At 42.4% G+C, this 26289-nt stretch overlaps 2 protein-coding genes across 2 annotated transcripts; one reads left to right on the top strand and one right to left on the bottom strand.

Annotated features, from left to right (window-relative positions):
- The first annotated feature begins 4737 nt into the window (after nt 1-4737).
- On the top strand, nt 4738-15089 carry LOC116442266. Its single transcript, XM_032105094.1, has 20 exons — nt 4738-4825; nt 6105-6232; nt 6916-7059; nt 7654-7737; nt 8277-8444; nt 8513-8609; nt 8701-8924; nt 9657-9810; nt 9884-10092; nt 10180-10297; nt 10444-10649; nt 11111-11228; nt 11746-11915; nt 12689-12762; nt 12841-12968; nt 13372-13561; nt 13959-14100; nt 14658-14751; nt 14873-14945; nt 15038-15089. Exons 1-20 carry the CDS (start codon nt 4738-4740, stop codon nt 15087-15089), a joined length of 2661 nt encoding a protein of 886 aa, XP_031960985.1.
- Nucleotides 15090-22230: 7141 nt separating this feature from the next.
- MSGN1 (mesogenin 1) lies at nt 22231-23890 on the bottom strand. The gene has a single exon (XM_032104133.1). It carries the CDS (start codon nt 23619-23621, stop codon nt 23106-23108), a length of 516 nt encoding a protein of 171 aa, XP_031960024.1. The 5' UTR covers nt 23622-23890; the 3' UTR covers nt 22231-23105.
- Between the last annotated feature and the right edge of the window lie 2399 nt (nt 23891-26289).

Below are 26289 nucleotides of genomic sequence, written 5' to 3' on the forward strand. Positions count from 1 at the left end.
CGCCGCCCGGGCTGCGCTCCCGGGAAGGTGCCGGGAGCGGAGGGAGCAGCTGGGCGATCCTCCGGCTCCCTCTCCAGGACATCGGGCTTAATTACAAATAAATCCTCCAGCTCTGCGGCTCGGGCAGCCTTCTCACGGGCAAAGGGAGGAGCAAACCCCAAAAATCACAGAAATAAGCCTAGGACAGAATAATCCCCAGTATAAGGTTAGCTTCGATATTAAACTCAGTGAGAGAGGGATGCAGGCAGCTCTAAGCACTCCTTAGGAACCACTGCCAAGCAGCAGTGGTGCTCAGCACTTAGAGACAATGTGAATAGACTCCACAATAACCCCTTTGCATGCTATGTGACCTGGCCATGCTCTGAGAATCAGCAGCTCAGCTCAGCAGCTCCAGGAACATCCCGCTCCCACCCGTCACTCACGGTGACCAGAGTGCACTCCTGCTCATGTGGTGGGAAACTGTCACTGAGCCAGACTCAGGGCCCAGGGTCTAACTTCTCCACCTTCAGCATGCAGCAAAGGCAGGGTCCTTTCCTCAGATCTATTTGTAGTCAGATTCATTCCTCCACAGTTTTTGGGTTAATTTTCTTCAAATTTGAGCATAATTTCTGCTCTAGGTGTCCTACAGGTCACCCAATTAGACAGTTCTTCATTTAATTTGTGATGCCCATCAGTCTCCAGCACGCTCCCTTTTACAGTTAGTTTTGACCTCTAATCGTAAAGGTTAACAGTTCCTATTTTTTTAATCCAATTGCCTTAAAACTGTATTTTAATCCTTTGCGGAGGAGGCACAGTGAGTTGGCTTTGGGTAGCAAGATTTTCATAGCAGGGGGACTATAGGGGTGGCTTCTGCGAAAAGTTGCCAGAAGCTTCCCCCATGTCCAACACCCGATACCAGCCAGCTCCAGGACAGACAGACAGACTCACCGCTGGCCAAGGCTGAGCCGATCAGGGATGATGACAGCATCTCTGAGATAACAGAGTTAGGAAGGGGGAAAAAAAAGCCCTATGGAACTGCAGCCAGGAGAGAGCAGAGAGAACTTGAGAGCAACAGACCTGCAGACCCAGGGTCAGTGCAGAAGGAGAGGCAGGAGGTGCTCCAAGCACCAGAGCAGAGATTCCCCTGCAGACCATGGTGCAGACCATGGTGAGGCAGCCATGCCCCTGGAGGTCCATGGGATCACAGAGATCCACCTGCAGGAGGATCCTTCACCAGAGCTGGTGGATGTCTGAAGGAGGCTGTGACTCTGTGGGAAGCCTCTGCTGGAGCAGGCTCCTGGCAGGACCCAGGACCCCAGGAGCCCACACTGGAGCATGTTTGCTGGCAGGACTTGTGACCCTGTGGGGGACCCATGCTGGAGCAGGCAGTTCCTGAAGGACTGCATGCCATGGGAGGGATGCACACTGGAACTGTTTGTGAAGAGCTGCGGCCTGTGGGAAGGACTCACATTGTAAAGGTTTGTGGAGGACAGTTTTCTGTGGGAGAGACTCCACACTGGAGCAGGGGAAGAGTGTGAGGAGTCCTCCCCTGAAGAGGAAGGAATGGCTGCAGCCACCATTCTTTGTCCCCCTGTGCTGCTGGTGGGGAGTAAGTGGAGTGCAGGAAGAAGGAATGGATAGGGGGAAAGTGCTTTTAAGACTTTTAAGTGCTTTTAATCTAGTTTTTATTTTTCATTATTCTGTATTGATTTGATCAGCAGTAAACTAGACTAATTTCCCCAAGTCAAGTGTTTTTCCCATGACAGTCACTGGTGACTGATCTTTCCCTGTCATTGTCTTGACCCCTGAGCCTTTCCTTACATTTTCTCTCCAGCTGAGGAGGACACTTGGCATCCAGCCAGGGTCAACCCAGCACATAAGAGCACAGGAGCTGCAAAACAATGGATTACCTCATGCTTTACCAGAACGGTGCCAGTTTCACAGAATACTCTGACTTGGAAGGGACCCACAAGGGTTGTCAAGTCCAGCTCTTAGGTGAATGGCCCATAGAGGGATCAAACCCACAACCCGGGCATTACTAGCACCCTGCTCTAACCAAATGAGCCTTGAGAACCTGAAAGTTAGGAGCTGACAGACATAGACAGACCTAGGAACCAAAGTAGGAGCAGATTTAATCAGTAAAGCAAATAATCAGGTGATGTGAATTACAGGTTCATAATTAGAAGGATAAACAGCTGAAAAAGGGTTTCATCAGTATAAAGGTGGCAGCCTTTCTATTTAACCCAGTGCTAGAAAGGTTTTGATTTCTATGCAAATCTGAGAAAGGAGATTTTTGTGTGGTGCTGTAAAGGAAAAAGCACTTAGAGGCTGAGCAATGGAGCTGAACCTGGTGCAGAGGTGAGAGCTCTTTGGCTGCTAAATATAAATGATCTTACTTAAGATATTAAATATATTGACTTTTCTGGTTTACCTTCCCTGACTCTCTAGTGATGACTAATGAGATCCCATTTTCTAATTTCCTAGTCTGGAGCTGTTGCTCTAAACTTAAGACTAGTTTAATATTCTGATGAGAACTTTCTGAGCAAGAAATTTGTTATCATGTTTTCAAAGTTGAAATTGCTCCTAATTCCTGTCTTCTCTTACAGGTTATTCCTAATAGGAATATTATTCTCTGAAGTACGGACTCAAGAGAAACCAGGTAATGCTGCTAGAAACTGATTTCACATCAGTTTCCAGGCTTTTCCATGGGTGATAGCTAGGCTTATGTGTGTATTTCAGAAGAGTCTGAAGCTCTTGTGGCAGCCTTACCTGCATGTTTTTCTGAGAAAATTTAAACATACAGGGATTTGTTGGAAACTGCACTCTTTAAATTTACGTGTCACTATATTAAGCAAATGTTTCTACCTTTCCTCATTCTGGTGACAAGTACTGATGAATCAATAAGGACTTTATTCTTATTTTCTTGAGTGTAGTTGTTGTTAGTCACCATACAGCATGTAAGAGCTATCATATGTTAACTCAGCTGGCAGCTAAGTACCAGGCAGCTGTTTGCTTATTCCCTGTTCCCAGTGGAATGGGGAGGAGACTCAGGAAAAGGCTTGTGGATTGAGAACAATATTTTAATAATGTGCACTAAGTAAAATATGATAATAATAATTATCATCACAATTTTAATTTTTAAAATTATAAAATGCAAGAAAAATTTGTGATGCACAGTACAGTTGCTCATCAAGACTGATGCTCAGTCTGTCCCCGAGCAGGGATTGGTGTCTCCCAGCCAACGCCCCCCACTTTACATGTAGGGCATGACACTCTATTGTATGGAATATACTTTTGGCCAGTTCAAGTCAGGTGTCCCCCCCGTGCTACCTCCTGGCTTCTTGTGCACCTCCTCCCTGACACAGCATGAGCCACTTGGAAAGTCTTTGACTCGGTGCTAAACACTGCTCAGCAACAACCAAAACTTCAGTGTGTTATCAACATAATTCTTGCCCTGAATCCAAAATACAGCTCTGTACTAGCTATTAGGAAAAAAATGAGCTCTAACCCAGCCAAAACCAGGACAAAGTATAAAGATATCAGTGATTTGACTAAGAGGAAACAATAATCTTAGCCAAAAGTGCTTCCTTAAAAAACAGAGCTGGTCCTGGAGCAGCAGGTGCAGAGAGGTGTTTCTAGGGCTGTCTGCCCTGCTCACAGTGGGTCCTGTATAAAACACATTAGCAATTCCCAAAGATCAAAGTAAATAGATACTGGAGAAGGTTTTATCCAGCTTGGAGCAATTATATAGCTTCTGCACTGAATCTAGTTGGTAGCTTGGAGTATGGGTGGAACAGGGTCATGCTCCCCAGCATCTGTCTGATTCTCCTTAGTGTGATCATCTCTGATGTGGGAATTGCATCACTAGTTAAATTCAGGCTACAGTGCTGAACCCTCTAGGAAAAAGAATCCTCTCAGGTCTTAAAACATACCATTATTGTAAAAGGTCTAGTTGGTGTTAGCTCATGATGCCATACAAACTCCTATTTGAAGCAACCAACCCCATTTATTAGAAGTTCGTGTCAAATTAGAAGCCGCCTCTGGTCTCTAGACCTACACATAGGACAGTTTGTACCTGCCTCCTGCTTGTAAGAGGTTTGGGAGCCATAGCCTGGTGTATGCTGGGGTGATATCTTGGGACTGGAGCTTCTCAAGCCATCACCTTTGCTCCTGGGTGGTCCTTTCCCAGCATGAGCCAGCTGCCTTCTGGTACCAGTACTTGGGCAAGTGACCAGGGTAGGCTGATGGACAGCTTATGTGGCTGCTCCCCACCCAAACTGACTTTGGGCTCTTCTTATGAATAGAGGGGTAAAGGTGGAGGTTTCTGTTTATTTCGTGGTCTGTTTGTAGGGATTTATTGGTCGGGATTTTTTTTGGTTTATAGGGTTGGAGTTTTTTCTCTTTTCAGGAGTGTGTGGGACTTTCATATTCTGTTTTATTTTATCTGGGATGTTCACATTGGGGCAGCCAATGTAGTACCTTTTTGACCCTGTTCCAAAATCCTATTTCCATGACTGGTTGTTGCAGGTAGCATTGCCGAATAATCAGACACTGTTACTACTAGGATACTAATTTGGGGGCTGGATTTCCCCCTGGAATTACTGCCAGTATAAACACAGCCTGTCACACCTCCTGACCAGAGATGTATGACTGTCATAACACTGACTTTATAAAGCAATCTGGGAAGTAGCACATTTGTTTGTATCTTATTTTCAGTCCCCTCCTTACCAGCCTTCCAATGTATCCAACACAGGACCCATGAGTTCAGAGTGCTTGGGAAACCTTCTGAGGATAACGCTGAGTGCAGAATACTTTGAGAACAAACACTTATCTCTTTCTGTTGTTGGTAAGTTGATGTAGAAGAACGAGAGAATTACACACAGTGAAACGTTTAAAATTCTCTGAGGTGCTTCTATACTAGAATTCCCTGGATTATTCTACTATTATAGAGCTTAGTAGGTTGGATTTCATTGTAAGTAAAGATAGCTTCTACCTTGATTTCCATATAATCTATACTATAGAGTTGTATTTTGGTAACTTAGCCATGATTAGACTTGATTTTGCTATATTTGGGCTCAAATTGAAGTGTACATGGTAGCTTCTAGGCATGTTAAAGCTAGTGGATTTTCTTTGTGATAAGAATGTTTTATAGTAACTGTACACACTACTCTGAAAATTCACTAGCTGGAGCTGTCACTACATTACTTATTTTTGCTCTAGTGGCTTTTCACCTTCTTGGCTTCAGCTTGGTGGAGGCATATACTTAATGAAGTTTAAGAAAAACTAGCTGGGCCCTCTAGCTATGGACTTAGTAGCCAGCAAATGGTGTGTTTCTGTGAAAAGCATCCCAGAATGCCCTGGAAGGGCACAGTGATATTGATTTTGGGCTATAAACACCTGCTGTAAAATGTATAAAATGTAAATTTGGCCTTGAAAAAGGTCTCTATGCCATCCATTTTTCTAGAAGGTTAAACTTGTGTCAAAACCTACTTAAAATGTGCTCTTTGCTCAGGCATCTTCAGTCATACACAGAGACACTTTGCAGCTGAGATACATATATCTTACACCATAAAGCAATTATTTTTGGAAGGAAAAACCCCAAAACAACTAAAACACAAAACAACAGAAAGCTCAAAATCATAAAAATGGTTTTTGCATACTGAAAACATCCAAGCTAATCTTTAGTGTGTTCACCATCCTGGCAGATTGTCTCCTGAAGAGACTCTGCTGGGCAGGCATCAGAGAAATGTGAACCTGTGCCAGCCACAGGTCAGTGTCCGCATGTTGCTGTTGCCATCTGTCAATCCTGGCAACTTTGACACTGATGACCCATCTGACTGTTCTGTGCTTACTGATCCCCCTTTAGGATTTAACATCTTTCCATGTTGGTGGTTTTAGGGTTTTTTCTGTCTTCAGTCCTTCAGCTGCAATTGTTCCCTGTCCCAGTGTGCTGGTAATCTTACCTTTCTTTCTTTCTGTAGACTCTATCACAGCCCTTTCCTCACTTTGCAATTCTCTGAGCCCAGGGGATGCAGCTGGGCTGTATCAGAGCAGGTTTCTCAAGGAGTTTGCAGAGCAGGAATTGCACTTGTTAATACAGCTCTTTGATGTTTATTTGTCTGTAGATCAGTCTGGCACAGCCTGGGAGCTCGATGAGGCCATGGCAGCACAGTGTGGCTATACAGTAACTTACAGCTCCTGGGGTAGCATCGAGTTCCGTGCTTCTGCACTGAGCTGCCATTCTTGCTTAGAGGTAAGTCTGTGACAGACACTTTGACTACAGTGCTCTTGTACACTGACTTTATGTGAGAAATGACCAAATTATTGATGGGCATTAACTGACATGTCATAATGTCTTGCGTATTTATTAGCAGAAAATAATTTCTTTCTCTTCTAATGTATCCAGAGGTCTGAGAATATTCCATGCTACTGTCATTTGGATGGCCTACAGATGAGCACATGAAGTATATCACAAGTGCCCTTGAAGGGCAACTACTTTCTTGTGGATAACTATAGGGAATTCTATCTGGCAGCCATGTTGCACTCTGCCCTAACAATATTTAGTGTCTGGAAACACATCAGGGTAAAAACTCAAGCTTTGGTATGTGGCTCACTGCTACTATGTCATCAAACACAAAATCAGCTATAGCTTAGGTCTGTTTGGTCTGTTTTTTTCTTATTGTACACTTCTGGGGCTGTGCAGAAGGAACAAACCTGCTGCCCAAAGTATTTATGTTGCTGTGTATATATACACCTACATGCATATATCTTGTATAGTTAATGAAGTTGAAAGTGATAATGCTTCAGTATGGAGTTGCTCTTCTGTACAGAGGCTGGTGGGTGTGTTTTGTAATTTACTTTTGGGTCACAAGGATAGGTGATGCCCAACTAGGGAAAAATCAGTCTAACGAGCAAATGCTCCCTTTGTCCATGCAGAAAGATGTGTTCACAGTAACTATACAAATCAAAGCATCTCCTACTTCTGATATGAGCAATGCTACAACTCATCTGAAAAGTGCAAGTTGCCACTATGGTCCGTGGAGCCCCAGAGAGTTAATATGTGGAAGTAACTACATGGAGGTGAGTACTTATGGGACAGTGCTAAAATAAGGAGGTAAGTACTGCAAGATACTCCTAGATTGTTTCTAATACATATTCCTAGAATCTAAGCAGCTTCAGACTGCCCCACCATGAGCAGCTCATGAGTGAGTGCACACTATGCATCTTGAGTGATACATTTATATTATGACTGTAAACCTATATTAGCACTAATAGCTAATCAGGCTGTGAAAAGGTAATCAAAGGGTTAAGCTCATGGATTGAACCCACTGAATGTTGCCCCAACAAATCTTATTTGAGACAACAGAGAGGTATGCTTCCTGAGGGAATTTTCCCTGCTGAATTTGCTGGGGAGGAGTGCAGAAGGGGAAATGGACTCCCTTTGGAAGAGGACATGGGAGTCAAGAATAAACTTCTGGTCTTAACTGGAAATAGAAATTAGAAAGGTGGAAAATAAAAAGAAACTGAAGTCAAGCAGACTATAGGTAAAGCACCAGGCATGGTGACATCTCCATCTAGGAAATGCTGGTTTCCCTTGGAAAAGGCCTGTAGAGTGTTGAAGACAAGGAAACAAGTGCTATCCACAAACCCCTTATAGATGCTTTTTCCCTTCAGGTTTCTGTCAGGAGGGAGGTTCCACAGACTATAAAAGACTTTGTTCAAGATGAACCTGAGGACTGGACTTTTGTCTTTCCAGAGGTAAAACTATTGGTTTTCTTCCTAATAAAAGCTAGTGCTACCTCTGGCCCAACCATCCTTCTATTCTATAACCACACAGTACTTTCAAAAAGTGTTTATTCCTAAGTAGGAGTAGAAGAACTTCTGTACTAAGTGGTTTTAGTATGTTTTTGTAAATTAGATGTACAGACAGCTGTCTGTAGGCTGTGTCTCCAAGAAAGAAATCAAGTCTTCCCCAGGCAAGGGACTGTGCAAAAAAACCCAAAACTTCAAGACCCCATGGCCCAGAAAAGAACAGTGAAGAGGCTTTTTTCTTCTTGGACTCTCTATGTGCAGAGTCTGCAGCAGCACAGTTAGTGCCATTAGTTATTCTCTGATGCCCTTAATATGAAAAGTTTTCTGTATGCGTGAGGTGGGAAAAGCTGGAAGGGTAGCCCGCTAGCAAAATTTAAAGTAGGGGAACAAAACTGCTGGGAAATTCAGTACAGTAAATCATTCGATGTAGTAAACTCGTTACTTTGAACATCATATTTAAACTATTGATGAATTTCACTGAGTAGGCAAAAGGAGAAGAAGCCTCAATATGGCAGGTAGTGTTTCATCAGCCAGAAGAAAAAAGGGCTCTGCTTGTGAGCAATGCTTGGAGTGCAGGCTATGGACTCAACACCACAGACTCCAGGGTTCTGCTGCGAGTGCCACACAGTGCTGCCCAAGTTCAGCTGGTCAAGGTTGGTGTGCTCCTTCTGGCCCAGCAAGCTGCCAGGCTGTGCAGGTGTAACCAGGTGTCTTCCTACAGGATCAGGGAATTACCTTTTCTGTGCTGAGGTCAAGTACATTTTACAAATACCAGTGGGTGATCCTGATGGTGGATACTGGTGTGGCATGTCCTGTAGGTAAGGAGGGTGGTACCCTTCTCCAGTGCCAAAATGTACAGGGATAGACTCATGACTAATGAGCTGACAGCTTTCGTGCCTTGCCCCTAAGATGGTGTGGACTACGCGAACAAAACAATCACCTGGACTGTCCCAAAGTATATTCCACCTCTCTCTGCTGGCGTGACTAGCTTTAAGGATGTGCTTGTGGAAGCTGGTGTGGATCTACGCAAACTCTCTGCCAAGGAAATGGCTTCCAGGAAATATGTGTTGTTGAATGAATTAAATGCAATTATGGTGAAGATTCCAATAGGTGCAGAAGGTGGTTATTACAAGGTCAGTGACTTCTATTAGGTGTGAGGCAAGCAATATTCCGGGGTTTTTGTTTGTTTGTTTGTTTTCTGATGAGGAATATTTCTTCATTTTGTTCCTTTCAAATGAAAGATGGGAATGAGGGAGAACAAAAGGTTTGTTAAAAACTCCAGAAGTCCTGACTAAAGATAGCTTTTGAAATCACCACTTTATGAAGAATTTCTTTTCTTGCAAACACAGACAGAATCCTCCACAGAGCCATTGATTTGTGATTTCCTCAGGTTAACACGGAGCATTCATCTATTAGTCCTGATGTATGCTCCTTAGAGACAGCTCTAACTGGACTGTAAAGCATGCATGGGTTCTGTTGTATTTTACAGAGACCACTAAAAAGAATAGGAATAACCCATTAGTCCAGCAGACCATGTGCTCTTGGGATGGGCTGAGACTACACATGTAAATCCAGTTGTTTGGTGTGGACTGAGTCCTGGGCAAATGTAGCAACTGCACTTCTACTGAAGTTGCAGGAGCAGCCCTTTCACTGTGAAATAGTGCCCTGCTGCTTTGAAACTTGGGGAGTGGGAGATAATTTTCCAAAGGAAGTATTGCGATAATCTAAGCAGGGATACAAGAGCTCAGGATTCCTTAGTAGAAAGGGCAATTGGTTGGCACTGTAGTTTTAGCTGACCTTGAAATGATCCAACAACTTTAATGCAAAATCATGCCATACTAAAGTGTGCTGACTTGAAATTCTAGACTTCTGTGAGCAATGGACAGCTTGGGGCAAAATACAGCATCAACCTGTTCTTGGAACACCAGTGGGAAGACAGCAAATGGGGGCTAACCAAACATACTATCATCAAGGAAATAGAGACACCATTTGAACAAGTAGAAGTTTCTATAACAAATAGTAAGTAGCTGAACATCAAATTTACCAAAGGTTTTGGTACTGTTAAGAGCTTAATGCTATTTTTCCTTTTCAGATTTAAATCTGAGTGCAAGGCTAATGAATGTGACAGTGGGAACATTCCTCCCAGATGTTGAACTTGTGAACTTAACCATTGAGGGGGTTGCTGTGGCTGTACCTGAAGTTGTTCAGCATGGCTACCTAATACACAGGGCCAGATACACTAATGGAAGTCAAGCATATGTAATTCAAATCCCACTTGATGCACCAAGTGTTAAAAAAGAGGTGTGTACTAAGACACTGCAGCATCCCACAGTATAGAAATGATGATATCACTTGGTGATTTTTCCTGTCTAAATATGATTTTCCTAGTACATGAGAGAGGCCATGAGAGCATACACCCTGAATGTCACGCTCACATTCGTCACCCATCCATCAAGTGAGACCTTTGTCATCCCAGTCATTGCACTGTCAGCTGTGAAAGATGCAGGTAAACTTTGTGGAACTTGAGCAAAACTGTACCAAGCTGGCTGTGAACTCTGCTGTGAACTGGATTAATTTCAGCCAGGGATACTGCCAGTCCCAAGGGGCTGTATTAAACCAATGGCAGCTGGCTGAGTCTCGGCTGTTTTGCAGTACTGCCCAGTGCAAGAGGGTTTTGTGATGGGAGGAACCTTCATCTCATTATCAGTCATGGGAATGTGGACCAAAACTGGCTACCTTTCATCTCAGACTGGCACTTGACCCCAGAGGGTGCACAGAAGTACAACTACAGTCTGAGGGACAATGGCACTCACCTGGCAATCTCTGTCCCTTTCCTTTCTTCCCACGTGAACTATGAGGTAAGGCTGCCAACGTGTAGCAATTGAAAGACATGTTCTAGCTGTGAGATGTCAACATGACACACTATATTCTTGAAAGCAAAATAAAACTTCTTTGAGACAGGCTTCAAAGGTGTGATGGAGGATTGTTTTCTGCCCTTGTAAGAAAACTTATTTTTTCCTTGGTTAATTTTGGCAGAAATGGGCAAGGAAAGAAAGAAACATATTCTGCATTTACTTTAAGGCTGAGCATCTTTAATGACAATTATACATGCAATGCAGTTTGTAGTGAGTTCTATTGCAAAACAACTGAAAAAGCTCACTGTGTGAGCTTCTGGATTCAAAAGATACATCCTGTGGGTTTGACTTTGCTCAAGCATCATTACCTTTGGTTTGTGATAACCTGCCCTCTTTGATTTTGAATGCTTTAGTTGAACAGGTTGTGTTTATTCTCTTGTTTAACCTGTGATTGTTATCTCTAGGGCTTTCATACCTCTGCAATAAAGGCTTCATTCTACTTGACCTTGAAGGATGGCCTCACCTTGGCTCAGAGGAGGGATTTCTCAGTCTCCTGCATATTTTCACCTTCAGAGCTAATACGTAATAGCATGTTGGGGCTGTTAATGCTATTTGAGTTGCAAAACTAAGTCATGCATTCTGAAATGTTTCTAGATTTTAGAGTTCTATGGCACTCGATTTGCTTGTCAGGTATCCTACCAGTTAATATGCCACAAGGCAAGCCAAATTAAATATTGGAGTGACTATGCTGCCTAGTACGGGAATGGGGGAGCGAGGTGGGAAAGACTACTTCCCCTCACACCTCCAAAATCAAGAAGCTTTTTTAAAGAGTTTTTGTGGTTATTTTGAGAGTTGAATGAGGTGGGGGGATTTGGTGGAATGTGGGGAGAATCAGCATATAAATTAGTCATTCTAAAGCTATTCTTCAGTATTATGTCTACTGACTATCTTGGCTAGAAAAATCCCTTTGAAGAGGGTGAGAGCTCCTTGTGAGCTGCTAAAAGAACTTTTCAACAAATCCATGCAGAACATCTTTGTTGTTAGGCTACAAAAGCAGCTTGAATCCTGATATTTCTGAAAATATATATTTCTCTTTCAGAGTGCCTGCCCAATGGCACTGTGATTATTACAGCAATAAAACTGGTAGGTGATGAAGACCTGGACACTGCTCTGCTTGTCTTGAGGGACAGACAGTGCAAACCCAGTCTGCTGACAGAGAAGACTGCAACCTTCAAGTTCAATGTGAACACTTGTGGAACAAGTAGAAAGGTAAGGACTTAGTCACATGAATTTTACTCTGCATTGGGGTAGGGTTTATTGCTAGACCTGGCAGAGGTTCAGAGGTGAGCAGAAGCTACATGGAAGTCATAGCTGAAACCAGCACAGTAGTACGTCTATACTCTTTTTCTGAGCTTACTAAGTTTGGTTGAGAAAAAGTTCTTATTTTGTAAGAGTGGTTTTTTTCAAGGTCAGAGGTGCTTTCTGAAACTAGCCTTCTGTTTGACACTTCTGAATTGTTCAGTAGTGGGCTTGAATGCAAATTAATGCTGGTGAGATATACTTGTATGCCTTGCAGAAGCTGGCTGGATGTTGCTAACGACTATGTAGCCAAAGACTGGTGTGGGTACTGTTCCTCCACCAAATACTGTACAAATAGAAAACAGACAAAATAACAAAAAATCAGAACATGCCTAAATTCAGATCACAATAAATGCAGCTTACTTCTGCATTGTTGCATCTCATTCTACTAACTGATTCAGTAAACAGACACAGCTGTTTTTCTCAGGACCCATGCACTCCCTTTCTAGGGTGTTCTGTCATATTCAAGCTAATAAACTTTCTTTTTGACCATGTCATAGCTGTTAGCTGTGGTCAGCTTTAGTTCAGTGGGCATTGGTCTGCTGGCTGGTAATTTCTGGCCATTTCTAAGCATACTCTGCTCAGTGCAATCTTCCAGTCAAGTGGAGGGACGTAGACATTGTGCCAAACACAAATCAGACTCTAATGGGACTCTCTTGTTTGTAATGATGTACACCTTTCAGTTCAACGGCACAACTATGACGTATGAAAACGAGGTACTCTATTTCAGACCTGGCAATGATACACCCATATACCAGTAAGTGTCATTCCCCATAAAAAGCTTGTACATGTTATTTTTGTTGTAAAAAATCTAATGCTAAACCTATTTTCTCAGACTGAAATTTCTCTGCTCGTATGCAGTCGAGCAGACAGTTGATGCCAGATATGAATCTAAGAAGAGCCCACCACCCAGTATTAAACCAGGGTTTGGCTGTCTCACTCTTTCATTGAAGCTTTTCAAAGGTAACATTTATGAGTTACTACTGTAAGATGATGCCTCTGCCAGTAGAAAGGGCTGACTGAAGCCTGAACCAAACACTCACCCTGACTGGAGTGGCCTTGATTTTTCCCTTCTCAGTATCTATATTGAGACAATTTTGAATTAAAATCTTACTCTAATGCATTTTTGCAGAAGGAGTGTCTCACTTCTGGATCCTCAGAGCCAAGGAATATAGTTGAGATTTTTGCTTTCATTGCTGATTTTGCTTTCTTGCCATTCTATCCCCATTTCTTGACATTCATATGCTGTCCCACGTTTTACTATTACAGTGCTAGAGCAAATGGTAGTGGGAAAAGGAGTGAAGCAGGAAGTTCATGAATACTTACTCCATAAAGAAGAAGCCCTAATATCAGTACTATCTTGCAGAGAAATCCTATTCAGAGCCCTACCAGGAATCAGAATATCCTGTGGTAAAATACCTGAGGGAGGCCCTGTATTTTGAAGTGGAGCTGCTCCAGCCTAAAGATGCAAGACTGGACCTAAACCTGGATAACTGTTGGGCTACAAACTCCCAAAGCCAGGACAGCCTTCCACAGTGGCACATCCTCATACATGGGTGAGGAGGACTTCTCTCCTGTTTGGTAACTGCTCAGCACAAGGTGCTGTACCTCAGGTGGGAAGAAAGGGGAAGAGGTAGAAGTCATCTTGGATGCAATTGCTGCTAGGCTGTGGGGCACATGTTGGTGTCAGCACAGTGGCTGTGCCTTCTGGGGGCGGCAGGTCATGTGAGTGGCCAGAAGTGCTTCTAGCTAACAGTTCTGGCTGGAAAGAAAAAACAAGCAACCCTGACTGTGGCCAAAGGGAGGGATCATGAACTGGGGAGACCCTATTCATTCCCCTATGGCCCAAGGAAAACGGAGGGGGAAGCTCCTCAGTATTTTACCTCTTTGTTGTGTTTGAAGATCTGGTTGAAGGTTTAGATTAAATACATTTTCTCTCACTTTCCCAAACAGGTGTGAAAACAACAAAGACTCCTACAGAACTGTCTTCCACAAAGTTAATTACAGCCTCAGAGCAAAATTTCCTCAGCACCTAAAGAGATTTGAAGTGAGGATGTTCGCCTTTGTCCAGGGCACATCTCTGTTACAAGAGCAGGTGAGATGTCTCTGTTCTATCTTGAGCCGATAGCAGTCCTGACATGCAAGCCCGGGGTGGTGCATGCAGCCAATGCTGTGTAAGGGCTCAGCTGGCCACATGCTGCCTGGGGCTATTGGACACCTCCTTGAAGGAATAGCACTCTGGCAGGGGACATAAAGACCAGGCACTTGTGTTTGGTTCATAGAACAAAATTATAGACTCATTCAGGTTGGAACAGACCTCCAAGATCTTAAAGTCCAATCTTTGATTACCGTCATGCCCACCAAATAGTATTGTCAAGTGCTGCATCTACTCATCATTTGAACACTTCCAGGGATAGTGATTCCACCACTTTCCTTGGGTGTTGTTCCAATGCTTTACCACTGTTTCAGTGAAAAAACTTTTACCTAATATCCAACCTGGTGCAATTTGAGGCCGTTTTCCCCTTGTCCTGTCACTAGTTGCCTGGGAGAAGAGGCCACCCCCCACCTTGCTACAACCTTCATATCCTTTGGGGTCGGTATACATGGGGTTCCAAATAAGACTTCCCTAATCTAAGTATTCTTGTCTTGTAGTTGTATTTCCACTGCAGTGTGGTGATCTGCAACACTAAGCAACAGCCTTTAGATGCTTTTTGTCCAAGGAGATGCAATCCTGGACACAGACTTGGTAAGAAAAGAGACATGTCTCAAGTCTCTTGAGTCTTGCTCAGCAATGAGTGGTGTCAGGTCTCAGAATTCTAGTCCTAGAATATGCTGTGCAGGGACTTAAAAGCTGAAATGTCTTACAGCCCACACTGCACATCCACATGGGCAAGTGTCTTCTGGACCAGTGCTTGTTAGGAAGAAAAACAATCAGGAGAGGTTGGTGTCAATCTTAAATTATACTACTGGAACACCAAGTGTACTGCTGCTGCAATATAACGGACTTGTGTGTACTTCTCTTCTCCCTGCAGATTGAATGCACTGACTTCTGACAGACTAAACAAGAACTACTTTGGTTTATGAAGTTGCAGCTGGGTGGCCTAAGCAAGCATAGCCTTCAGCCTAGATTCACAAGTAAAGTAAATTAAGTAGATCTGTTTCTGCAGTATCTACAGGAAAAATAGATTGGCAGTGTCTACCGAAAAAAGGGTCAGCTAACCACTATTGGGTGTAACTCTAAGTTAAATTAGTGTTGTTCTTCTCTGTTCCTCTACAGCATTAAACTCTTTGTTCATCTGACCTAATCTGCTTAGCTAACATGTCTGAAACTTGTGTTACTTTGCAGTTAGAAGCATCTGTTTTGGGGTAGGGGAGGAAGATGGCAACAGGTGTGAACTTAATTGTAAATCACTTTGAGGGTTTTTTTTTTTTTAAGCTTCAGTATGAACAAAGGACTGCAAGGAGCTTAAAGTCAGTAAAAGAAAGTGAGTTTTTTTTTAAGTAAGATGGGGATGAACATCCTTGATCCTGCAGTGGCTGCTGACAGGAAAGCTGTAAACTGTGATTCTTGCAGGAGTGTTGTGGCCTTGCAATGTCAAGTTGCCTTCCCTAGGTGGCTGAAACCACTCAGAAGTAGCATCAGTGACTGCTTAGCTGAGTATGCTGTCAGCCTAAATGGAAACAATCTTTTAGTGAAGACTTGTATTGTCATTATTACTATTACATGGACTCTATCTGCAAAGTGTTAAGGATTCTTCCTTGCTAGAGAATGTGATGCTTAGGGGGTTCCTGTCAGATTTTCCTGTGTGTGTTTTGTTTTGGATTTTTTTAATGGGTAAAATTTTCTCGATTTCTTCTTTGTGTCTGAACAGTAGTGTGAAAACAGTTTGGATTCAATGTTGTATTTTCCTGTTCTAATGAAAGCTACTGCTTAGCATGAATCATGATCCCTTAAGGGTAAATATACAACAATGGGTGTCTGCTTTTTAATTTTAGATTAAAGAGAATTATACAGCAGAAATTTCAGTGAAGGCTAACTTGAGCAAGAAAGTATTTTGTGAACCTATTTGCACTTTGTGAGACACATCTTTTCAACTCCAGCTATCTCTGTTGTTACCTGTACAGAGATCCCACTAAACAGTTTGTGCTGTAATTGCAGCTCATGTTTGTAAGACTTGTTTGCCTTCCAGTATGCCTGCTAAGCATATCTGTAGTAGATGTCTTACTGCTGTTTCTGGAAAAATCCGTGTGGGCCTCATGATGAGGAATATATCAAGACTGTTTTCCAGTAGAGAATGTTATTGTGATGAAGGATTCATTTTGCTACTCCTGTTGTAGATGAAGACTAAAGCCGTGGAGCTGTGATATTGAGGAATATCAAAATGGAAATAGCAGGAAAATGCAGAACACCTCACAGCAGATTTGTCAAGTCAATGACTTGATGCCCAGTGCTTTCCCCTGCATTAACCCTGTGGGCTGAGGACTGGGTAATGCTCAGTCTGCAGAAAAAACCTATTGAGAAATCAAGGGAGACACCTCTAATGCGCTGCCAGGGTTTTCCACCTAAGAGAACACAACCATGGGCACTTTAGGTGGTGTGGTGATTTCCCTGTGTCTTACATCATGCTGACTGTCTCCCCAAGAAATGGGGAGTTTTCTCCAGCTGAGTGAGTGGCAATCTTCATTTCCCATGACAGTGCTCTACCAGCACAGCACAGGCTGCCTTGAGCAGCCTGAGCCACCTTCTTTCTTAGATTTGTGTGGGGGAAAAGTGCAACAATTAGAGACTGCTGTGAGAACCTAGCCTGAAGCTGGGCAGCCTATTTCAGTACTGTTAACCCTGTCTTGGTTGTGGCTTCCAGGGTTTTCAGTTTTTCTCTTCAAACCAAGACTCAAGGACATCATCAGGCATAGAAATTTGGTCTTTACAATCTTGTCTAAGACACCTTCATTTATTTTCATAAGCTTAGTCAACACCTTGAGATGCTTTATCTGTTGATGGAATTTTAAGAGTTGTAGAAAAGCAAGGTGATGTCCAGGTTCACTGTGGCTCTACTCTTCAGCTCTTCTAAAAGCTTTGTTTAGTGCCATTTTGGGATGAGATATCATCTTATCTATGAACCTTTCTGATATGTGGGAAAATTCAAGGACATTCCCTCCATGGTTGGACAAGGATTTATATAAAGCTTCTTGTCATATGTTCCAGCAGCCTGTGAGATACACAAAATCCATTTGAATATCAGTAAAATCTTTTAAAGACATGACAGTAGTATTCTCTCTACCTCAGAGGTGTCTGTTTATACTAAAAATCAGGAACTGCCTTCCTGGTTATATATATAAAAGAGAAAAAAAATCTTCAAGTGTTTTATCAACACCTCTTTGCCTTTTAAGTGGATATTTTATGACCACATGCTTTTCCCCTGGTATTTGGGATGTTATTTTTATATCCCTGTTAACACAAGTTGAAAGAAGATCAATCTTCTTTGTTTATGCTTAATGTCTTCTGCAATTTCAACAGGTGAATGACAAAAGTGTAAGGGAAAAGAGAAGTCTGCTGTGATTTGTTTTTATAGGAAAATAGGAACAATAACAGAAATGTACTGTAGATAGTTATTTACATTTCAAATAAATGTTAAGTCAGTGCTAATAAGTAACCTCATTATATTTGGTCACTGATAGAAAGGCAGAAATCTTTTTTTTTTTTCTATATATTCAATGACAGCTAGTATTTTAAAACTCTACTGTTTTTGTGACTTAAAGCAGCAACAATTTGCTATTAATACTGAAAAACTAAGAAAATTGACATTTACTTTTTTTGTCCCAATTAATTTTCTCTCCTTGGCATGTTCCTTTGCGTTTTCTTTTAAATGTCAATGTCTTCAGTAAATGCTATGCACCTAAATCCAGAGCAAAACATGTTCTGACAATGCTCTAATGATGTGGAAAGCTTAAAGAAGTTCAAGCCTTGGCTTCTGCCAAAAGTCTATTTGAGTCTTTAGACAGCCACTTCCATATCATTTCTGCTTTTATTTGTGCCTGTGAGCCCAGAAACACCTAAAGACAGTGTTAGCTAGAATGTTAGAAGGCCATGTGCTTCGAAAGGAATGCTTTAAAGCATAAATAAGGTGGGTCTCTCCTTATCATGACATCAAGTACTGTAAGAGAGCAAGCCTGGGCTGATGTTGGTGTATAAAGAAGCAAAAAGTCAGGGGCTCGATCAGGGAAGAGGGTTCAGAAAGACCCAGCTTCTGTAACTCATTAGAAACAGACAGCTTTATTGGGATCTGTGAATCCTCTTTCCGGTTTCCTGCCTGTTAAAGGCAGTAAGAGGATTTGTGGTTGCATGACAGATAAGTTGGGGAGAGAAAGTCAGTCAGACACTGGCTCCTTGAAAGCTGGGGGTGTATTTATGCTCTTGTGGGGTATTTTTTAGCTACTGTTAGGCAGAGTTAGAAAGATAGCTCCTGGCTTCCCTAGTCAGAGGGGATATGGCAGCTCCCAGATAAGCAGCTCTCCCAAGGAACTGGCTGAAGCCCATTTGCAGGAGGATTTCTTTGTCCCTAGCACACCTATGTGCAGCCCAAATGTGTTACCATAAAACCTCTTGGCACCTACATGGTGCTCCTCAGCATAGAATTTCAAAGCCCTGTGTGTGTGCGGGCGGCCCCAGGCTCCCCTCTGCTTTGGGGGTGGGGGGGGGGTGTGAGCTCTGTGGATTACAGAGCTGGGGCTTGCCTAAGGAGTTTCTTCCACGTGTGAGCCTTTAAGCACTGGGGAATATTCTCTCCAAGGTACTTATCCTTACCCTCAAGAGGGGATTTGGCCTCCTTGCTCTCCTCAGGGTCTATGTCTAGGTATTGCTGCTGCTGGCAGACAACACTGCTGCATCCTTTGTACAGAGTAGGCAGAGAAGTAGTCATGCTCCTCGATTCAGGTGGAAAGCCCATGGTGCTGTGTGAGGCTGTCAAGCCTCCTGAATCCTGGGCTAGTGCCCTACCTGCAAGGCCTCCTCCTCTGCATTTCTGTGCCTCCTGCTAAATAGAGCAGTATGATATCTGCCCAGCTGCCCCAGAACAGCCTCTGGTCCCTGAGATAGAAAAAGAAACCCAGAGCCTATTCTAGTTGGTACCAGGAACTGCTCCCTCCAGCAGCACCAAGTGCCTGGCTCATGGCACCAAAGGAGTTAACTGGTACAAAATCCATTATATGTAACTGCCTCCTCTGCCCTGCCTTTTCCTTCCATAATAAAAGATTTAGGGTGGACATGGGGCTGAAATCACTCTTTTCCCTGGCTTCTGAAACTTTTAGCACTCTGTGGTTACGCCTGGTTCCCCCTCAGCAATTCACTCAGAGAGGAGGCAAGGGCACAACTCTGAGCATGAAGAACAGCTCAGGAAGCAGCTGGTGGGGTCCTGTCATCTCACCTGTTTTGGTGCCACGTGCTCATTTCTCTTGCTCTCAGCCTGCTTCTGGGCTGTTTCTCTCTGGCTCAGTGAAAAGTGTATGTCTTTAAGTCCAGAAATACTTGTTTAAAAGGCAAAAAATGTACTTATGTGCAGCAACTGATGGTAATCACCTTATCAGTAAACCAAGAGTGAAGGAGTAGTAGTTCAACCGAGTTGCCAGGCTTCTGTATCTCAAGGCTTTTCCTGAAGTTGTAAAATCTATTTCAATTAACTAATTTCTTTAGAAAGAATTTCAGTGATGTGCTAACCTGCAAAAGGGTGAGCTCTTGGGGACAGAAGAGTTAATTTTATTGTGTAGGACTAACCCCAGTTCCCTTTCCTGTGTCTTTTTAGAATGATAAACAACTTTATCCCTTAGAGTGGAATTTATTTTTTCCGCCATAGCCTTTCAGCTGTTTTAGCTTTATTTATGTGTTTACTTTTAATATACTGTGTTGAGAGAAGGTGCTTTTATGTGAGATATGTTCTCTACTTCTGTGACTTGTGCAACTTTTTCAGACTGAGGTTCAAATTTTTGCCTCTCTTCTACAGACTGTTGTGGTGCTGCTGTCGGAATTCACTACAGCTTTATGGACCTTACAGTCCTGAATGTTAGATCTCATAGCCCTAAGTGGGGAGCTTGATCTCTTTCATGTTGCTTGGATATCTTAAACTCCTGGGCCTAAAGGAAAAAGAGGATGAACCTTAACTGTATTCAATTTTATTGAGAGTAATGAAATCCAACATCTAATAGCAGCAGGCCTTGTGCTGTTCTGTACTGTGAATACAGTAGTTCTGATAATTTTCTCTGGATCAGCAAAATATGTATGCCAAGTGGGGGGAAGAATTACAAAAGGTGGGGCTTATAGAGATGCTTTATGTTAGGCAAAGCAAGAATTCATTTCTTTCTGGGAGGGGAGGAACAAACCTGACTTATCCTGGGAAACCTCAGTCACAGACAGGTACTAAACCTACTTCTTCCTCCTATCCACACCTTCTCGCACCTAAGTTGCTCCCACCCCCCACACAGGTGAAAGGAGTGCATGAGTACAACCTATTCTAATAAACTATCTGCATTGTGGATGTGGGCTTTGGCCCCACCGTGGCACAGTGATTTAGTGCAGCTCTTTCCCCAAGGTCAGCTGTGAGGCAGTCCTGTCTTACCAGAGCCTGGGGCAGTGGTCCCTGGAATGCTGGGGCCAGGGAGTAGGCACAGCCAAGGTCTGGTTCACTGACACAAAGGCAGTACAATGTTCTTCTGAGGCTCACAGCCTTGCCTTGGTGATTACCTAGAGCTCCACCTTGGACTTGCAAGGAGACAGAGGAACTCCCCCAGCACCTAAAAAGTTACAGCCTAGCTAGCTCAGAGTCTTTACCTCCCTCTTTTATGGGGGTGATGGGAAATTCTGACTGAGCCACTCCTCAAAGGTGCAGGGTACCAGCTCCTGGGACACTTTCTCCATACAGCAGTGCTCAGCTTTGTCAGCAGAAGATCAGTTATCAGTTTTTGTTTGCAGATGGGTAAACTGAGGCAGCAATGTTGGATGACCAGCCAAGGTCATAAATAAAGTAACAATGAAAGCAGATCCTTTTAACTCCTTGTTTCTCTGCTTTACTCATGATGCTGTGGGTTGCCATAGCTGCAGATCATAGTCTCTACCTGTAGTTTCAGGTGTGGAACATTTAAAGCACAAGGTTAAAAGTCTTCCCACAAATAGACTTTTGGGTCTTTGAGAAAGAATGCAGGAGCAAGCTTTCAGTTATGGTTCTGTGCAAAGTCCCATGGGTATTGTGTCAATCCTTTGCAAAATAGATCCAGATTGACCTTCGCTATGTGGCAAATCTGCTCAAATCTGGATCAGCTGCACAGACTTACACTGAGGAATGCTCTGCTGACATTAGTGTTGCCACCTCATATCTTGAATTTGACAATTTTATAGGTCTTTAAAAGATTTTTCTGTTTCTATTCTTGCTGAAACACTAAAGCCTGTAACAAATCTAACATGGGTTAAGTACAAACAGAAGCATATAGGATAGGCTTAAATGTGGTTACATCTGAGTGTCAGTGCAAGTTGCATAAATTTGAGGGTAGTTGCTTTTTTGGGATAGTGCTGGATTTCATTCTGATTGCCCCAATATGCACATACCATGTGAGAGGAGCACTGAATCAGCTTAGGCTGATCCTTGGAAGAAAAAATGTACAAAGATGATTGTATTTTTCCAACAAACAGAGGGAAGGAAAAAAAAAAAGAGGATGCAATAAAGTTTTAGCTTTGCAATGCTCTGCTACAGGATTTATACACAAACTTAAACCATCTGCCCCACACAGACATGGTGATCTGTGGGGAGACAAATCTGTTACCTTCTAGCTGCTGCTGTCTTTATGCCTTACATCTTCCCCAGCAGAAAACGTTAATATGACTTAATTAGCTCCCCACGAGTGAGGTTTGCTCCTCTCTGGTTTGCTTCATAGGTTAAGTCTTATGAATCAGGCAATGAGATTTACAAAGCAGTACATAGTTCTGGTGCTGTGGTGCCTACCAGCTGAAAGTCAAAGTAATTAAAGATCAAAACTACATCTTCAGTTGTTTTGGTTCTTTTTTTTTTTTTTGGAAGTGTTTTTTGTGTGTGTGTGTGTGTGTGTTACAGGACTGGGCCTGGCTGCAGGAAACAGCTGCTCTGATGACTAAATAAAATAACAGGTTTAATAAAATGGCATGATTACCAGAGCCCTCCTAGATTTCAGTACACCTTGAGAATAAAACTTTACATCTTTGTGAAACCTGAATCAATTTATTTAATGTCAGAGTAGGATATCTCAACCTACTCTTATTTCTTCAAGAAATTTGATGTACAAATGCCTTTCATCATTTATCAGCATTGAAGAAGGGTTTTTTTACACATTAAATACAGAAAAATTATATACTTCTGTATATATTAATAAAGAGAGGAGTTAACAGCAATTTATCTATACAAAATGTCTGTTTGCTTATATTCCATTTGCAATATTTAGCAGTCATCACTAGATTTTACTTATCTATCAATCAGATTTATAATACAGGATACAGACTATGACACTGATATTTATTTGTTTACATGCAAAGATGTTCTCACTATTACTTATTTTCTTGATTTCTAGGTACAGTGGAAACATGGATAAATAGACAATACTTGAACTAAATACATGTTCTTCCTTATCCTATTATTAAAGTGCCTACAACTCAATACACTTAGTATTCTTACAAAGTTGTTGTCATTTTTTTAAAATGCAGTTTAACACCTATGGATTTACTATTGTCCTTATAAAATAAGATCAGTCAGAACAGTGATATGTAAATCCTAGGAAGATCAGTTGGCTTTTTTTTTTACTTTTGTATCAGACTAGGTTTAATATTTCTCAAAAGCTTATTTAGAAAAAAAAGTAAAATTAAAAAAAGGCAAAGAGCAAGGCTTCTGTCTCAGCAACCTGCAGCTCAGGTTTTCAGGCAATCCTACATCACCTTCCAGCATTGCGTCCCACGTACAGCGGTGGCTCCCCTTCCCTTGCGCTGTCCTTCTCTCACACCCTGCCCCACTGCACGACGAGGAAGAAATTTCGATGGTTTTTTGTTTGTAAAGACCCTGAGCGTGCCACGGCGGCTGCTCCCAGCGGGCTCTACACCCGCTTGACGCTGTTGAGGAGCTCGGTCAGTTCGCTAATGTACTTGATGGTGTACTTCAGGGTCTGGATTTTGGTGAGGGGCTGGCCCCGCTGGCTGTAGATGGGGGGCAGGTAATTGCGCAGCGTGTGGAGCGCGTCGGCCAAGGTCCTCATGCGCAGCTTCTCCCTCTCGCTGGCCTTCCTCCTGCGCTGGGCAGACATCCGCACCTTGGTGCCCTTGGGCAGCCGGGCCTGCCCGGGGCTGGGCAGGTAGGCGGGGGGGAAGTCCACCAGGCCGTATCCCACCAGGCCGCTGCCGCCGCTGCCATAGGGGGTCTCTGCGGCCGCCGGACAAGGGGACGAGGAGTAGGACTCGAAGGAGGGCGTCGGGGACAAGCTGTGCGGGGGCGAGATGGGGTGCAGCTCGAAAGACCCAGCAGAGCTTTTCCAGTCCCAGGATGATAAGCAGGCGGAGTGTTCCGAACCCAAAGCATCTTCCATGTTTATCAATGTCTCGTGCAATTTGTCCATGCTGGAGGAGCACTGGGGAGAAGCAATGCCCTCTGTCCACCAGCAAAGGCTGGAGCCGCCGGCTGCCGAGACCTTTTTATGATGGAGGGAGGAAAGTGACAGAGTGGGAACACGGGTTTGGTGCGAGGAGTTCAAAGGAGCACCAGAAGTGCTAAGATAGAAAATGAACTCCTGATGTGCTAGTTTCTTCTCAGTGATAATTATCAACCTTCAGCTAAAAAGCCTTTAAGCTAACAGGCAACAGCAAGAAAGGGAGAAAAAAAGATTATCTTCTTGCAACTAAACCAATTAAGGCGGTGCATCTACATTGAGTGTTGCACTGGGGATAAAAGTGGTGAGAGAGGAAAAAGAAAATTAACCATTTTACAAAACAATTTACAGATCTAGCATTTATAGGTTGCTGAGACAAACCTTAAATTTACGCTGTCAAGCCCTGATTTCTGGGTAACTGAATGTGATGGCACTACAGCAGTGAATATGTGAATATGTGATCCATGCTCACTGCTGCTGAGGTAGTCTCTTATCTGCATCTTAATTGTGAAAGTCAAAGATGGTTTGTTTGGATTTTGTGAGTGTTGTGGCTCTGTGGATTTCCCTTCTCATGAGAATGCAACAGGATCATTTTGGTTTTCAACACGTGAAAGGAGGAAAGAACTGCAATGCATTCCTGTGCAGTTTGTAGCTCTATTTGCTACTTTAAAACATCAAAAAAGGAAATCAAAAAGGAAATTTGTAATTGTAAACAAGATCAAAGTCCCATTAAAAAATAAGAAAATGTAATTAAAAAGAAAGATTTAAGAAATCAAATATGCAGTGTATAAGATTTGGGTCGAGATAAATGTTTTACATAGAAATTTAATTCAAAGTAATATACAGATTATATATGTGTTAGAGAAGACTAGAAGCTACTTCTGTAAAATTTTCTACTTCTAGGAATCTGTTCTTCTGCCAAAAAAACCCCTTTTCCAGCCAGACTCAATGCAACCGTGTTGTATGTTACACAGTTCAAGTGAAAATGTGTAACTTAATAAATTAATATCATTAATAACAAGCACTTTTTATCTCTATACTTCAGTACAGCTCACAATGATGACTAATGTTCTCTATTACTGTGGGGAAAATGGATAAGTGGAGGCAAGGAGGACCTTTCCCCAAATCACACAACAAAGCATTAGGAGAGCCAGGAAAACTGTCCAAAACTCCTGAGCTCTGCAGCTGTTGAGCAGCTCAGCTCCCAGCCATGACTTTGTGTTGACACATAATGGAAGCAAAATCTAATACATAATAAAAAGAAGGTGAGAAAGTGTCAACCTAGAGGAAAAATCAAACCAGGATTTATTTTAGAGTTTCCTCCTGTGTAACGATCTCTGTGTGCTCCATAATCCACTCCAAATAAAGGCAGGGAATGCCTCTGAATGGCACAGAGCCAAAGCATGCTGAGATTTTCTGGAACATGCCACTTCTTTTTGTGAAATCTTCACTACAACCACACAGAAAAGACCCAATCCAATACTCAGCATAGTTACTGGAAAGCTTTTGTGAGTTTTTATGAGTTTGTTATCAAAACGTTAAGAGGCAGCTTATGGGACGCTTACTGATTTTATTCTGAAAAAGTACCAAAAAGTAAAGGATTTTTGCATTTCAGCCTGGACTGAGATAGTTTGACTATCATGACATCTACCTCCCACAAGAACTCAGGGCACAGCTCCCACAGACACAATTGCTTTCTGTTTTATGGTTACCCCATCATTTTCTGAGCTCTTCTTTGGTCCTTCTTTAAGGAAAATGACCTGAAACAGTCCTAAGAAGCAGAGATGTCTACTAAAAACTAAAATTAAGAAATATGAAGGACAGGTATTTTCTGTGACTTCAGTGATCTGAATGGTTTCATTGAGTACCAAGACAATGGTCACAATGTCATAAGTTAGACACAAGGTCTAATTTTGCATAAATAGGGAACTTGCTGTGTCCCACTCTTTTTCCTTTTTCCTGCCCATATTTCTGTTTATAGTGTCTTTTCCATTTGTCAGGTCCCCTGCTCTTATTTCATGTCAGTCTTTTTTCTGTTTTTCCTGTTATCACAACAGTTAAAAGACTACAAATAGAAAAATATCAGGGGGTGGAGCTGGAAGAGGAAGAACTTTTGTCAGGGTGTGAAAAGAAAAAAGAAGCTTCCAAATATATGTCTGTATATATGTATATATACATGTCTACATGTACATAATGTATGTATTTGTAATATATAAATATATTAAAAATACTCATAGTGAGCACATATAAAACTGTTCTGCGCAGCAATTTTCATTTTGGAACAAAATGGTAATTTAATGCAGTCAAATTTAGAAGCAAAAACTTCAACAAGTCACTTGTTTGCTGACTGTAAATAATGTACTTCACCAGTTAATTTCTGGGTAAATCATAGAAAGTGTTGCTCAGACACCAAGGGAGGAAAAGATTTTGTGCATGTCCAAGATTTTGTACAGATTTTTGCTGTGAATAGCAGATGAACACATTCTGATTTCATCTCTATGTTCTTTTATATATTGGGATTCCGCTGAGGTTAGGCAGGGAAGAGGAATGCAAATTATAGCAATAGCTATATCTTTTCTTATATCTTATGAGTAAATATTTAGAGCAACCAAGGCAGGATATGAGAGTATGTAGACGA

This window comes from Corvus moneduloides, chromosome 3 (assembly GCF_009650955.1).
Source record: "Corvus moneduloides isolate bCorMon1 chromosome 3, bCorMon1.pri, whole genome shotgun sequence".
NCBI classification, from domain to species: Eukaryota; Metazoa; Chordata; class Aves; order Passeriformes; family Corvidae; genus Corvus; species Corvus moneduloides.